Source organism: Ammospiza caudacuta, chromosome 7 (genome assembly GCF_027887145.1).
Source record: "Ammospiza caudacuta isolate bAmmCau1 chromosome 7, bAmmCau1.pri, whole genome shotgun sequence".
In the NCBI taxonomy this organism is placed as follows: Eukaryota; Metazoa; Chordata; class Aves; order Passeriformes; family Passerellidae; genus Ammospiza; species Ammospiza caudacuta.
Genome location: NC_080599.1, coordinates 29,093,758 through 29,107,431, shown reverse-complemented (window position 1 = coordinate 29,107,431; position 13,674 = coordinate 29,093,758). Strand labels below are relative to the sequence as shown.

The 13,674-nt window shown below is 42.4% G+C and overlaps 1 protein-coding gene across 1 annotated transcript; it reads left to right on the top strand.

Moving 5' to 3' along the window:
• Nucleotides 1-2,884: 2,884 nt before the first annotated feature.
• LOC131560320 (pancreatic alpha-amylase) lies at nt 2,885-7,687 on the top strand. Its single transcript, XM_058809000.1, has 10 exons — nt 2,885-3,063; nt 3,647-3,793; nt 3,983-4,180; nt 5,451-5,681; nt 6,069-6,202; nt 6,288-6,410; nt 6,522-6,621; nt 6,894-7,015; nt 7,125-7,250; nt 7,498-7,687. Exons 1-10 carry the CDS (start codon nt 2,893-2,895, stop codon nt 7,685-7,687), a joined length of 1,542 nt encoding a protein of 513 aa, XP_058664983.1. The 5' UTR covers nt 2,885-2,892.
• Nucleotides 7,688-13,674: the final 5,987 nt, after the last annotated feature.

Below are 13,674 nucleotides of genomic sequence, written 5' to 3'. Positions count from 1 at the left end.
AACTGAGAAGATTGTGTTACTCAGGGAATAGGGGCAATGTCCTTGTTGCTTTCTTTGGCCAGAGCAGAGTGACCAGACAGGATGTCTTAACTCTTGTCCTTGCCTCTTATCCTTGGGAGTTTATCTCACTCAGGGCCAAGAGGATGGTGGCACTACCCAGTTCAGCTTCTGCAGCTGTCTGATTTTCCACATCTCCCTGTTTTTTTGTTTTTTATGTAAAGGGTTTGTGTACCCTGATGTTAAAACAGTTCGCACCTATAAGGCCATTATCTTATTAAGAATATTACTGGTTATCTGCTGGATAAAGGATAAGATACATGGAATACAGATGACAATAAAAAAAAAAAAAACTTATGAAATACAATCATGTCAGAGAGACTCATATAGGAGAACAAAAGGATAATGTCGAATTGGGAAGTGGAAACAAATGGTTACTGTTCTAAAGTTCATGTGGTTGGAGTTCAGGGGCTGTGCTGTTTAGGCAGGAGGAATGTTAACATTATTGAAACTGAATTGATCTTAATAGCACTTAACAGATCTTAAAATAACAGACCTTAAATTGAATAACTTAAATTTAACTTTGTTTAAGATTAGCAACACATAAACTTGACAGAAATTAATTTGAACAAAAATTAATCCTACCAAAATTAACTTAATGATACTTAACCTTAATAGCATCTTAATTTGGCAGAACTTAAGTGCAACAGAACTTAAAATTAACAGAAGGTAAACCTAACATCACTTAAATTCAACAGAACTGAATTTTTCCCATTACTTAAACTGTACCATATTGAAACACAACAGATTTGAAAATTATTATCACTTAAATTTAACAAGAATAATTTTGATTTTATTATTAAAAAAAGTTACTGGAAATCTGTCATACAACAGTTAAACATCAAGGAGCAGCACGTAGGTAAACAACTGTTCTGTGACCAAAATAGCAGCAACGTGGATTTACTGGAGGGATTAAACTGCTGCAGATCAAATTCAAGGTTATAGGATTTAGTTAACAACTGTCAGTGAATCATCTCTCTAGTAAACAATCCTGTTAAAAATCACAGCTCCCTGAAAATACAAGGTTAATTTTAACAGATGTATTTCAGTGCATCCTGCAGGCGCTGTAACAGCGGTGTGCCATAGCTTCAGAACTTCGTGCAGGAGGGCTTGGTCCCGACTGTGGGGGCTGATGGGCGGCTCTCAGCAGGCACCGACCGGGACCCGCGGGTCGGCGCTGCTGCTCGGGGATGGGAACAGGCGGGAGAGCTCTGACAAGCCCGGGGGTTTTCAAGCCCAGGGGGTAATACCAACCATAGGGCCAACCGTGGGCAGGGGGAGCTCCGAGGGGGCTGCACCACTGCCAGCAACACCCTGCACCAAGTTGAGGATCGGTCCCTTCTTTGGATACATTCTGTGGATTTGTTCTCAGGATCTGTGTCTTGGATCCGTGCCCAGGTTCGTTATCAGTATCTTTCTTAGTACTCGTTTGTTATCAGTATCTCTCTTAGTACTCCTGTTGCAACTACTTACAGGATTTTTTTAATCGCAAGGTCTCTCTCATTTAGGAAAGTTTAACCCACAATGACAGTGGCTCCAATATGGAGAAATTCCTGTAATATTTGTTAGCTGCACTGACACTACCGGAACATCTCCCGAGTACTCACAATTCCATGATTTTTTGTCCAACGAACACCACTGATCGTTTAATCAGCTGTGCCAGCATCTTGCTTTCCATTGGATTGTGACTTGCAAAGAAAGATCCATGTCTCATGGATCATAGGCAAAGGGGGATGTTAAAAGCTCCTCTGCAGAGTCCTTGCATGTTGCTGAGGGGGCACTGGGTGACAATTCTTTCCCAGCACCCTCCTGAGCTTAAAGAGTTTCTAAAAAAGCTCTCCAGAGAGGTGCAAAATCAGCTGCAATCTTATCACCTCTCATTGCCCCCTTCATCCCACAGTTCCACTGTTAAGACATGCTGGCCTTTAACCCTTTTACCTGTGATTCTGCCCAGTGAAAATCAGCTTAAGAGAATGAGAAGCAACTGTTTTTCTGGGCTTCTCTAAAAGTTTAGACATAAGTTCAGACATGTTTTTCTCCTGAAGACATATCAGTGCCCATGTTCCAAAGCTCACCATCAAAACCTGAAGGGATGGATGCCGGCTGGCTCCTGCTTCCTTTCAGCAGCATTTCAGTTCTATGGGTTATCCCTAGAACAGCCAGACAGGGAATTGCCGTCCCTCACACAGGACACAATTCGTGGGGATTGAGGGACATGGACCATGCTATGCAAGCAAACCTCTCTGTTGCATCAGTTTACCAGTATTTATACGTCTCCAAGTTCTGTACAAAATTTTCCACTCAGACTCTTTTGCCCCTGTTTCCTTAGTAACACAATCTTCTTGGTTATCAGTCTGTCACTAGCAATGCCCTTGCTACTTTCTTTTGCCAGAGCAGTCAGAGTGTCCAGACAGGATGTCTTAACTCTTGTCCTTGCCTCTTATCCTTGGGAGTTTATCTCACTCAGGGCCAAGAGGATGGTGGCACTACCCAGTTCAGCTTCTGCAGCTGTCTGATTTTCCACATTTTGGAATACTTTTGATAAAGTATCTTTGTTTATGTGATTGGAAAGAGTGCAGTTCTGGATTTGGGTGCAAGGCTCATGGATCACTCAGTTTAAGATGGCGTACAATCACTGTGAAAAGGTATTTTATCTTCAGCTGTTGGGTTATTCAGGAGAAAAAACAAACCAAAGGAATGATATTGAGCTATCTATCTAAATAATAACTGATAGCATTGATCCATGTGAATTTTGACAGCTGCTACAGGAATTTTGCCATCTTGCAGGCACATAAATAGCTGGTGAAGAGACCACAGCCTTACATTGAAGGCACCATGAAGATCCTTCTCCTCCTCCTCGCAGCTGCAGGGCTTTGCTGGGGGCAGTACAACCCCAACACTGTCCCAAAGAGAACCTCTATAGTGCATCTCTTTGAATGGCGCTGGCAGGACATTGCTGAGGAGTGTGAACGCTACTTAGCTCCTAATGGATTTGGAGGAGTTCAGGTGAGTTGTTTCCTGTGAGTAGCAGGAAAATGGCACTGTAATATTGATTAATAATTTGATTAATAATGCCTGAGTTTGAGACAGTCATCTCTAAGTAACTTTGCTGCTGTGGAGGGAAGGTAGGAAGTACTAAGTACTTTAGAAGCAGCCCTAATCTGCTGGACCCTGTAGGGGTGAATGATGGTGTATGTCTAGCAGATCAGTAACAAAGAGGCATGCTGAAAGGCTTCACCTGAAAGCTAAGGAGAAGGTAAAGCTCTTTACCTTGTTCTAAAGGAAGAATGGAAGCAGTGAGGTTTGGCATTCCTAAGGCAGTCACAGTTACAGGTAAAAATAATTCCTGTGGCTTCAGCCCTTCCTTGCCCATGCTGGATGTGGGCAACTCACAGGAACAAACCAAAATGCCTTTCTTGCCTGTGTGCAAGACAGACATCTCACTGACCTGAACTTCTGCTGTGGGAGAGAGACTGGGTTGGGTGCTAACTTTCCTCTGAGGGCAGAGGTCCTGAGCACAGATTTTGCCCTTGAAATGTTGAAGTAAAACCATTTGATTTCTTATCAAAGTACAAAATTTCATCTGCAGGTTTCACCTCCAAATGAAAATATTGTCGTTACTAGCCCAAACAGACCCTGGTGGGAAAGATACCAGCCCATTAGCTACAAGATCTGCTCTCGATCAGGAAATGAAGAGCAATTCAAAGACATGGTGAAAAGATGCAACAATGTTGGAGTAAGTGCCTTGAAAATCTGTCTGATATGGCAAGAAGTGCTGTGTCAGCTGAGGGAAGGTGCTGCTTTCCTCAAAAGAGGTGTAAACTGAGGAGAAACTGAAAGGGAAAATAATCCACTGAATAGTGATTAGTTGCTGTCAGTTCACGTTTGCTACAAACACACTGAAATGCACACATTGCTTTTCCAGGTTCGTATCTATGTGGATGCTGTCGTCAACCATATGTGTGGGGCTGGAGGTGGCTCAGGCACACATTCTACCTGTGGAAGCTATTTTAATGCTGGAAACAGAGATTTTCCAGCTGTCCCATACTCTGGCTGGGATTTCAATGATGGCAAATGTCACACTGGAAGTGGAGAAGTTGAAAATTATAATGACATCTATCAGGTAACTTCCCCTGGAAAAGTTTTCAGGTTTTTTTTTTTTTTTTTTTGACATGTTCTGTTAACTCTACAGTAAAATCAAATGGTGTAGTGCCTCACAAAACCTGTGCTTAGTCACTTGACCATAGGTATGTGTGGCCCAAAATATTCTCAGAACTGAGGAATCCAGAACCTATGTGCAGATGTTTGCTCCAGAAGTGAGCCAGTGTGCTCCGCTCAGAGTGAGCACAGTTTTATAGTTTATAAACTCAGCTGATCATGATAAGGGGCCCCCTTGGAAAATTGCCAGCAGTGCAAGGTGGTGCTGTAGTTATGCAAGTTACTGGTTTTTGTAGTAAGAATATGTAGCAGTTCTTTCTCAAGCTCTGCCTTCAGCCACTTTGCGGCAATACATTATAATGTTTCTGCACTTACACTGCTTCTTGTAAGGCTTGTCCTTCATGGGTTCAGATGCCTTCTTCTGTGGTAATCTCTAGCAGACATATTTCAAATCCTGGATTACAATAAATTAAAGGTATTTCCAGTACAATGTCCACTCCCAGTTCCTTTGGACTAGAGCATCATGTTTAATGTTGCAGTGAATTCCTCCCCTTGCCCCTGCTCTGGCCTAGACTTAGCCAGACCCTGCAGTCCCTCAGGTGCCAGCCCAGGCCATGGCCAGTGCTGGGATCAGAATGCCCCAGGGTCAGGGGATCAGCAGCACAGGCTGCAGCTGCAGCCCAAGCACAGAGCAGCCGCTGATGAGCCCTCGACTCTAATGCACAGTGAGGCCAGTGAGCCCCACGGCAAGCACAGCAGCCTGTCAATTATTGGCCAAACTGCAGTAACAGCTGTAAATTCCATCTAGCACATTAATCATGCCGTTGTTAATTTGGACCCTTTGAGTCCCATGTTGGGCACCAAAGAGAACTTGTGGTTTAACTCAGCTGGCAGCTAAATACCTCTCAGCCTCCTACTTTCAGTGGGATGGGGCAGAGAACTGGAAGAGTAAAACTGAGGAAACTCATGGATTGAGATAAAGACAGTTTAATAGGTGAAGAGAAAGCCACACACATAAACAAAGAAAAACAAGAATTTATTCACCATTCCCATTGGAAGGCAGGTGTCCAGCTGTCTCCAGGACAGTAGGTCTTTATCATGTGCAACAGTCACTTGTGAAGACAAAACCTTTACACCAGATATCACTCCCTCACTTCTTCCCAAACCAATACAACCTCATTAACCACCACTCCAGCTCCATCTCCTCCTTTATTTCATTTTTTTCTGTTGCCCAGGTCCGGGACTGCCGCGTGACCGGCCTCCTGGATCTGGCCCTGGAGAAGGACTATGTGCGCTCAACGATTGCAGAGTACATGAACCGTCTCATTGACATGGGTGTAGCAGGATTCCGACTTGATGCTGCCAAGCACATGTGGCCTGGGGACATTAAAGCGTTTCTGGACAAACTGCATAATTTAAACACTCAATGGTTTTCTGAAGGAACTAAACCTTTCATTTATCAGGAGGTAAAGTCCACATTTTCTCCTTTATGTTTGCCTTTGTCTTTTGTATCTCTTTTGCCTCCTTCTTCAGAGAAGCAACAATACAACTTCATCCAACTTACCTTAGAAAGAGCTCACAATTTACTTAGAGCAGCCCTGCAGACATAGGCAGTTTTGATTCTTAAAAATGCCTCCACAACAGATTGTCAATCAACTCTACTTTTCCTTTCGTCAGTCATGTTTATACATGTGTCCCTCATGTCTTATTCTGAACTTGTGTTGCTCTACACAGCACAAATACATAATTACTTTCTTCTCAATGTTAAAGCAAGAGCTCCTGCTAAGTGCTGTGTGTGGCATTGCTGGCCTTTGTGAGACAAGAAGGGATGCAGGTTTTCTTTCTTTTACCAGGTGATTGACTTGGGTACAGAGCCCATCAAAGGCAGTCAGTACTTTGGAAATGGCCGAGTGACAGAATTCAAGTACGGTGCCAAACTGGGGACAGTGATCCGCAAGTGGAATGGAGAAAAGATGGCCTACTTAAAGTAAGGATGAAGGTGCTGCAATTTATCCAGCATTCACTGGATACACCAGTTGACAGGGTAGCTCCAAGTCTGTGTTTCTGTTTAGGAACTGGGGAGAAGGCTGGGGCTTTGTGCCTTCTGACAGAGCCCTGGTCTTTGTGGATAATCACGACAACCAGAGAGGACACGGGGCTGGTGGAGCTTCTATTCTGACCTTCTGGGATGCCAGGTGAGGGATTGCTCTTGTGTGGGTGATGCTTCTTGCTTTTGCTTGTTTGCCTGTGTGTTCTCTGGCAGGTTCCTCCTTTCACATCTCATTCCTTGTTTGTCCACCAAACAGGCTCTATAAAATGGCAGTTGGTTTCATGCTTGCCCATCCGTATGGCGTCACACGTGTGATGTCAAGTTTCCGTTGGCCAAGATATTTTCAAAATGGAAAGGTGAGCTTTAATTAATTAAATAATTAATTTAAATAATTTTAATTAAATTAGCGCTGAAGATTCATCCATGGGGATTAAATGTGAGAGCAGGGTCAGAGAAGTAGTTCAATGCATTTCAGGTTGTCGAGAGATTTCCCTGTCCCAGGCTGGATGTAGACAGTGAAACTTTGATGCTCCCTCTAGCTTTGTTCACCACAGGGACTCTCTGTATTGTGAGTCAGAAGATATGAATCTTTTTTTTTAAATAAAAAAACGTTTGTTTTTAATGACAGGACGTCAATGACTGGTATGGGCCCCCAAGTAACGCAGATGGCTCCACAAAGTCCGTTACAATCAATCCAGACACGACCTGTGGCAACGACTGGGTTTGTGAACATCGCTGGCGTCAGATCAGGTAGGGCACTGGGGAGAAACAAGAAGTAAAAGCAGTTGCTTTTGCTTCCTGCTCCATGTGGCTTTAGAGGTGTTGCAGGTGCAGTGGCAAACATGGCTTGTGTTTTCAGGAACATGGTTATCTTCCGTAACGTGGTGGATGGTGAGCCTTTCTCCAACTGGTGGGACAATGGCAGCAATCAAGTGGCTTTTGGCCGTGGTAATAAAGGCTTCATCATCTTCAACAATGACGACTGGTAAGTCAGTGGCACAAATAGTGTCCCGAGAGAACAATAGCATCCCTCATCAGCAATCCAAATTGAGTTATTTGAGTGCATGCTGGATCCAGAGAGCTAAAATGGGTTTGTAGGTAGGGTGGGATCAGAAACCTTATTCTTAACAACGTCCTTCCAAATAGGGGAGTAAGATCATGTTCAAAAATCTTACACCTTTTGAAATACCTGTTTTAAAAACAATGCATAAATCATGTTTATTTTCTCATAGGAATATGAATGTCAATGTGCAAACTGGACTGCCTGCTGGTACCTACTGTGATGTTATTTCTGGACAAAAGGAGAACAACAAATGTACTGGAAAGCAGGTGTTTGTTTCTGGTGATGGAAAGGCTAATTTCCAGATTAATACTGATGCTGAAGATCCATTTATTGCAATCCATGTTGATGCCAAGTTATAATTTGGGAGAAACAGACTTCTCTGTTTGATCTGTGTATTACTGTTTCCCCCATATGTTATTCCCTGCTTTTTGAGCGTGAGTGACTCTCTATTGAATAATAAATGGCATTCAAATTGAAGAGTAATGTTTTGCCTTTAATGAATTAGATGTAACTTTATCCCCTCATAACTAGTGGCAATGCAGTGATAGGATTTAAGGCAATGCAGCGCTCCGGTTCCTGTGTAAAAAAAAAACATTGGAAAAAAAATAAAAGAATCCAATCCAGGTAAAATGGCTAAGCTGAAGTGCAGGATTTCCAGGGCTGATCCATGCACACACCACTTGTGTCCCAGAGCAGCCACCTTGTGGGCTGTCAGCTATGAGCAGTGCTTACATACAGAGTTTATCCCTTCCTTATGACCAAGCAAGCCTGGGGTCTGGGTCACTGAGGGAAGCTGGGCTGTGCCAATCAGTTATTCCAGCCTGTGGCGTCAGTGAAAGCAGCAGGTTTCCTGCTTCACAGTCAGCCTGTGCCTGGACAAAGCAGAGCCTGAGCTCTTGCATGGTTTGCCCCACTGGCTTGAGGCCAGCGAACGCTCCCTGTGCGGGTGCCGAAGGTGCCTGAGAGCACACAATGTATGCAGGCATTGCTTCCACCTTGTGCCACTGGCTGAGGCACGGCAAATTCCTGCCTCTGGTGTGTTAGGCACCCTTAGTCTCTAATATCTCAAAGAAATAAGCAAACACAGTACAGGTTGGGCAGCCTTCCCAAATCCCTTGTCAGCTGTGAGAAAACGCTGAGATAAAAGCAAGTGTGCAGGCCTTGCTGTGAGGCAGAATCTCTGCTAGGCCAAAAGTGGTGACTGCATCCCATTCCGGAGGGAAAAATGGAAGGAGGTTGTTCCAGTTTTAGGTCAAGGTGCAGTTTTAAGTTTCCTTTCTGTGGTGTTGGTGGTGGATATTGGCTCTCAGCGTGCCCAAGGGCTCCGAGTGTCTGTCAGGGCAGTCAGGGTGTGGGAAGTGTTCCTGGCCCAGCACTGCCCCTCCCATCTGTCTCCCTCCTTGGCTGTGGCCAGCATCTCCTGGATCCATGCACTCAGCCCCTGCACCAATGGAGAGGTGCCAAAGCCCTGGGCACCCATGTGGCAGGGAGTTCATGGCCCTGGCAAACCGGTCATTGCCCAGAGGGGCAGGTCAGGGAGCCCTGGGGCCCCTCTGGAACTGACAGGAGCTGCCTTCAGCCCTGCACTCAGCTCCACCCCTCAGACACTGCGATTCCATCCTCTGCTATTCACACATTGCCCAATCCCAAGTGGAATAATCAGCTCACAGGTCAAATTGCAACTCCACCCCCAAGCCCCAGAGCTTCTGTGGCAAATGACTGAAATGCCACACAGGGATCTGAGGTGTCCATAAACCAACAGGCTGAATATGGAGAGGGTTGTCTGTGCCTGGGAACAGATGTGGATCCACTTCCCAAGGATGTTGGGGTGCAATGAGAGTTTTCCTTAATGCAGGTTCAGGTAGCTCTGCATTTCACGGTGGCATGAAGGAGAACATGGAGAAAAAGAAGTCGTGAGATGCTTTCTTTAGGTGAAAAGAAAGTGAGATGCTTTAGGTGAGATGCTTTCTTTGTGATCCATATGTGGGCCACTGCTTTGAAAGGACCTAAATTGCATTCAGACCTTGGGTTATGTTCCTTTTATATCAGGATTTTGGCACATTACCTTATTTGAGCACAAAGATGATGATGACAAGTATCATCCAGAGCAACACCAGATCTTTCAGATAATTCACTAAACCCAGAGTTACAGTCAACCTTACTGCTGATCTGTACGTTTTCAAAAGAATATTAGTTCTAGGAAATGTTAATCTTAAGTTTTATAATTCCTATTGCTAGTCTTCTATGTGAAGTGATGACACTAAGGCCTTAATTTTTTTATTCCAGTGTTCAATGAAAAATTGAAATTATGTTATGAAATGATCAAATTTAAGGTAAGAGATTTGCTGGGGCATAACAGGATGGCACAACAGATCTGCTGAATTGTAAAATTTTAAAATGTTTTGGCACAATGCAATATTTCATTTTCTGTTTAGAAACGATGCTCACTTTCATTGGCCAAACCCTGAATTTAACTGTGTAACTAATCTTTGATTCTAAAAATGCATTGTTGTCGTGGGGTGACAGCCTTTATCCCAATATCGTGTGTTGTGTCTGGCAGCTGTGCCTTTTCTCTCTTCCCCCGCCCCGGCCGTCTTGCCGCAGCGGGGCGGGGAGGGCGGAGTGAGTGTGACCGGGCACTTTCGCTTTTGGCTTTTGGCTGCTTGGCTTGCCTCGCCGCTGCTTGCTTGCTTGCTTGCTTGCTCCTGCCTCGGCCCCTAGCTGATAATTGTTTTTGGCTGCTTTCTGCTGTCTGCGCTGTTTTTTTTGTTTTCTTTCGTTCCCTCTTTCTTACCCTCCCCTGAAGATAACTGGACGTCCAGGACCCCCGGAGTCTGTGAGAGAAGCTCAGCGCCCTCCACAACACTGCCTGGTTTCTTTTCTTTTCTTGTGTTGGGGAGTGTTCTTTTGTTACTTGTCAATAAATAGGTTTTGTTTTCCACTTTGCTCCTCTGAGAAATTCCTTCCCAAACCCCGTATTGGGGGAGGGGTGGTTGGAGGTTTGTTTTTTTTTTGGGGGGCTCCCTTTTGGAGACTTCCCCTAATTTGTCCTAAACCAGAACAATTGTAAATTTACAATTATTTAATTTTTTCACCTTTTTTTTCTATTTATTTTTCTTTCTCTCTTCCTCTTTTTTTTTTTTTTTTTTTTTTTTTTTTTTTTTTTTTTTTTTTTTTTTTTGCCACCACAGGTCTTTTTCTAAATGGGGCTTTCAGCTTAGTAGTGATCAGAATTTAATGGTAGTGCAGTACAATAAAGCGAAGTGAACAGCTGCTTGTATGTACAACTGCTCACTGCTCATATCAAGTTAGATATATATATAGATAGATAGACACATTCAGAAAATAAACACCTTCACATTCATCCAATCAGAAATGTTATATGATTTGTTAATTTATCCTTCTAGTGCGTTTAATCCACAGAGTTAAAATTGTATATTTGTCAGGTAAGTGGAAATAAACAATGAGATTACAAAAACCATGAACTCCTAGTGTCCTATGAGGAGACCTGAAAGTTGTTCACTGAATTATTCATGGCAACTTATTTTCTCAGCTAAGTGCAACAGCAAATATAGAAACTTTTGTTCAGCTCTGCATGACTTTGTGTCAGCTTATTATTTCCCTGAATCACTGTTACTTTTCTAAGAGAAGAAGTTCTGTAAAGGCAAACTAACAATCTATTGTCTCTTTTATGGAGACTGTAAAAATTTTATTTAAGTTATTTTCTTTTAAGGGGAAACAAATGAAAAACAACACACAACACTAACTTTTAAATTGCTGATCGTGTGTTTATCTGCAATCTGTGTTTTTAATAGTTTTAGTGTATTAGTCTCATTGCACAATTCTGAACAGTATATAGATATTTCCTTTGCAAGTGTTTTCATGCTGTGGCAATTTTAATTTTGCCTTAATATTAAATCAGAATAGTTGTAAAAATGAATACTGGTGACACTGTTTGAGATGATAAAGGTGAATTATCTCCAGCCACAAGAGAAAAAGTGAGAGTGAGTGCTTGGATTTTCACCCAGTTGGCACACTAAAGCACTCAGGGTGGGAATAAATAGCCAGAGTATTTAGTGTAGGATTAAGAAAGATGCTGTAGAAGAGCAGCAAAGAGTGAGCTGTGCTGTGGCACTTCTGAGTTGAAAATGGAAATACCAAATGTTTGTCAGAGAAATACAAATGTTTGGTATTTCTTGGTCCTGAACTAATAATTAGATTACATTATCCAACCAACAAGACTGAGAAGTAGCTAGCTTAATTAATTGCACACATCTCTAGACATCTAAATCTCTCTTCACTTGTCATTTACTCTCCTGCTCTTCAGCATTTGTAATCACCCTTTTGATTATATTTAAACATATGTCATTTGTGTGGTCTGGCAGAAAATGGCGGGACAATATTTTGCTGTAAAGATGCAGCAAGATCATTGGGATCAACAGCATATCAGAACCTTCCTGCTGAGATCAACCCTGGGATACTTGGCATGGAGTGATGTGGATTTCCATGGACTGGTCTCACTGCATCTCAGAGAAACTCCTCTGAACCTTGTGAAGACAGATAATGGGGTGTAACAGTAAGTAAGGCAATAAAGGCTAATAACATGAGGTTTCTCAGTCTGGGTTCTGTGCCCATTTCTGCCTTGGCTCACATACCCCTTGAATCTACCTTTTTCTAGACAGTGAAGCTAGCAAAGGACAGCTGATATGTGCAGTGGGGACAGGGACAGGACAGAGCAGTCAGAGCAGGGTTGGACAGAGAGCAGGGCAGAACAATCAGATAGGTGGCAAGCTAAAGGGAATACCAAGATTGACTAAAATGATAGCTAGAACAAGACAGATCACAGAGAATAGGCAAAGTCCTAGATGACTTGTCTAGAGGAACAAACTGTATTAATGGGTAGAAATTGCAGATTGAAAGGGGAAAAACAGGAACAAAACTAGCAGTTCAGCAAGCACCATGTTTGTGTCTTGTACATAGGACATGCATGCTTTAACTGGGAAAAGAAATTATATCTCAGAGCAGCTGTGAATGATAGAACTTTATGGTGCTGTAACCTGTAGCAAACTATTTACTTTGTCATAAAAGTGAAGACGTTGTGCTGACAAATAGATTGCCATATTTTAGTATCAGGCTTGTAAGCTATATAAGAAGAAGGGGATGTTAAAATTTCTTGATAAGAGAGCTCAGATGATGCAAAGAGAGAAGGAAATGTGTAATAAAAATATGAGCAATGGATTTGTATCTAGTTTTCTACTGTTCTTTAGAATCCATTTCAGTATCTCTCCTACAAATGTTTAGAGTTAGCCATCTTTTACATATAATAACTACCACATTCATTGCCAGCCTCGATATCATAAATCCAGTTGTGGTCTCCACATAAATACCCCATTGCTTGTCAAGGGAAGCAAATGTGGCAGCTCTGAAAAAAAAGCCCCTACACATGTAAAAACTACCAAAACAGAAGCCAAAATAGCTGCAATAAAAACCCATTTTCCTGATTTTTTTTTACATTGTGGGAAAATGCTTTCTATAGCTCTTCAGGAGGAAGACCCATTATCTCTGCTGATACTCCTTGTGCACTCTGTGGATATCAAAGCCTCATTGTACAACCAACCAAGTAATTTTTCACCTCATATGAGACTGGACAAAGTTTGTCTTAACAAGTCTACATCATATTTAGAAAGCTGAGAAACTGGAGAAGGGATGTAACTTCACTGTGGAGGGCTGTGTGTTTTTTTCCAAAGGACGGAAACATCCCATAATTCAGCCATGATTCACTATGCTCCTATTTGTTATGCATGAAATACAATTGCCCTTTTACATGTCTGCTAACTTTGGAGAAATACTCATCTGCTAGACACAGGTGGCTTTCTGTTCATTTGATCTTCACACTCAAATGCCATGTTCTGTTTATCCCACACTGAGAGATCAGAAGGTTGGATAAGACTATTGGGGTCATTTCAGTTGCACCATAATTATAAGATGATCCTCCCAACACACCTCTTAAATGTTTCATCTGGCCTACTTTGAACATGACTTTGTTGATCCATCTGTGACTTCTTTTGAAGTGCTGCTCTACTGTCTAATGGACTTTATGGGCAGATTTCTTTTTATCAGTAAGATAAAATATACATTTTCATATTATAGTTCATTATAGCTCTTTAACCACCTTAAAAAACACCTTTTCTTTCCCCTGACAATATTTCCTACCAAAAGCAAGAAACTAAGTGTATGCTGCATGTCAGTATAGTGTTGAATAATAAGAACGAAATCAACTGCCACAAAATGAAATGCACTCTCATTTTTTCCCTTCTTCTTTTTTATCTAGCTAAACAAAAAAACA

Bases quoted from the DNA above. Each gene is read 5' to 3' on its own strand.
- LOC131560320 (XM_058809000.1), top strand. From the start codon at position 2,893: ATGAAGATCCTTCTCCTCCTCCTCGCAGCTGCAGGGCTTTGCTGGGGG. The intron at 6,411-6,521 runs GTGAGGGATTGC...TCCACCAAACAG, and splicing joins CTGACCTTCTGGGATGCCAG to GCTCTATAAAATGGCAGTTG. The intron at 6,622-6,893 runs GTGAGCTTTAAT...TTTTAATGACAG, and splicing joins GATATTTTCAAAATGGAAAG to GACGTCAATGACTGGTATGG.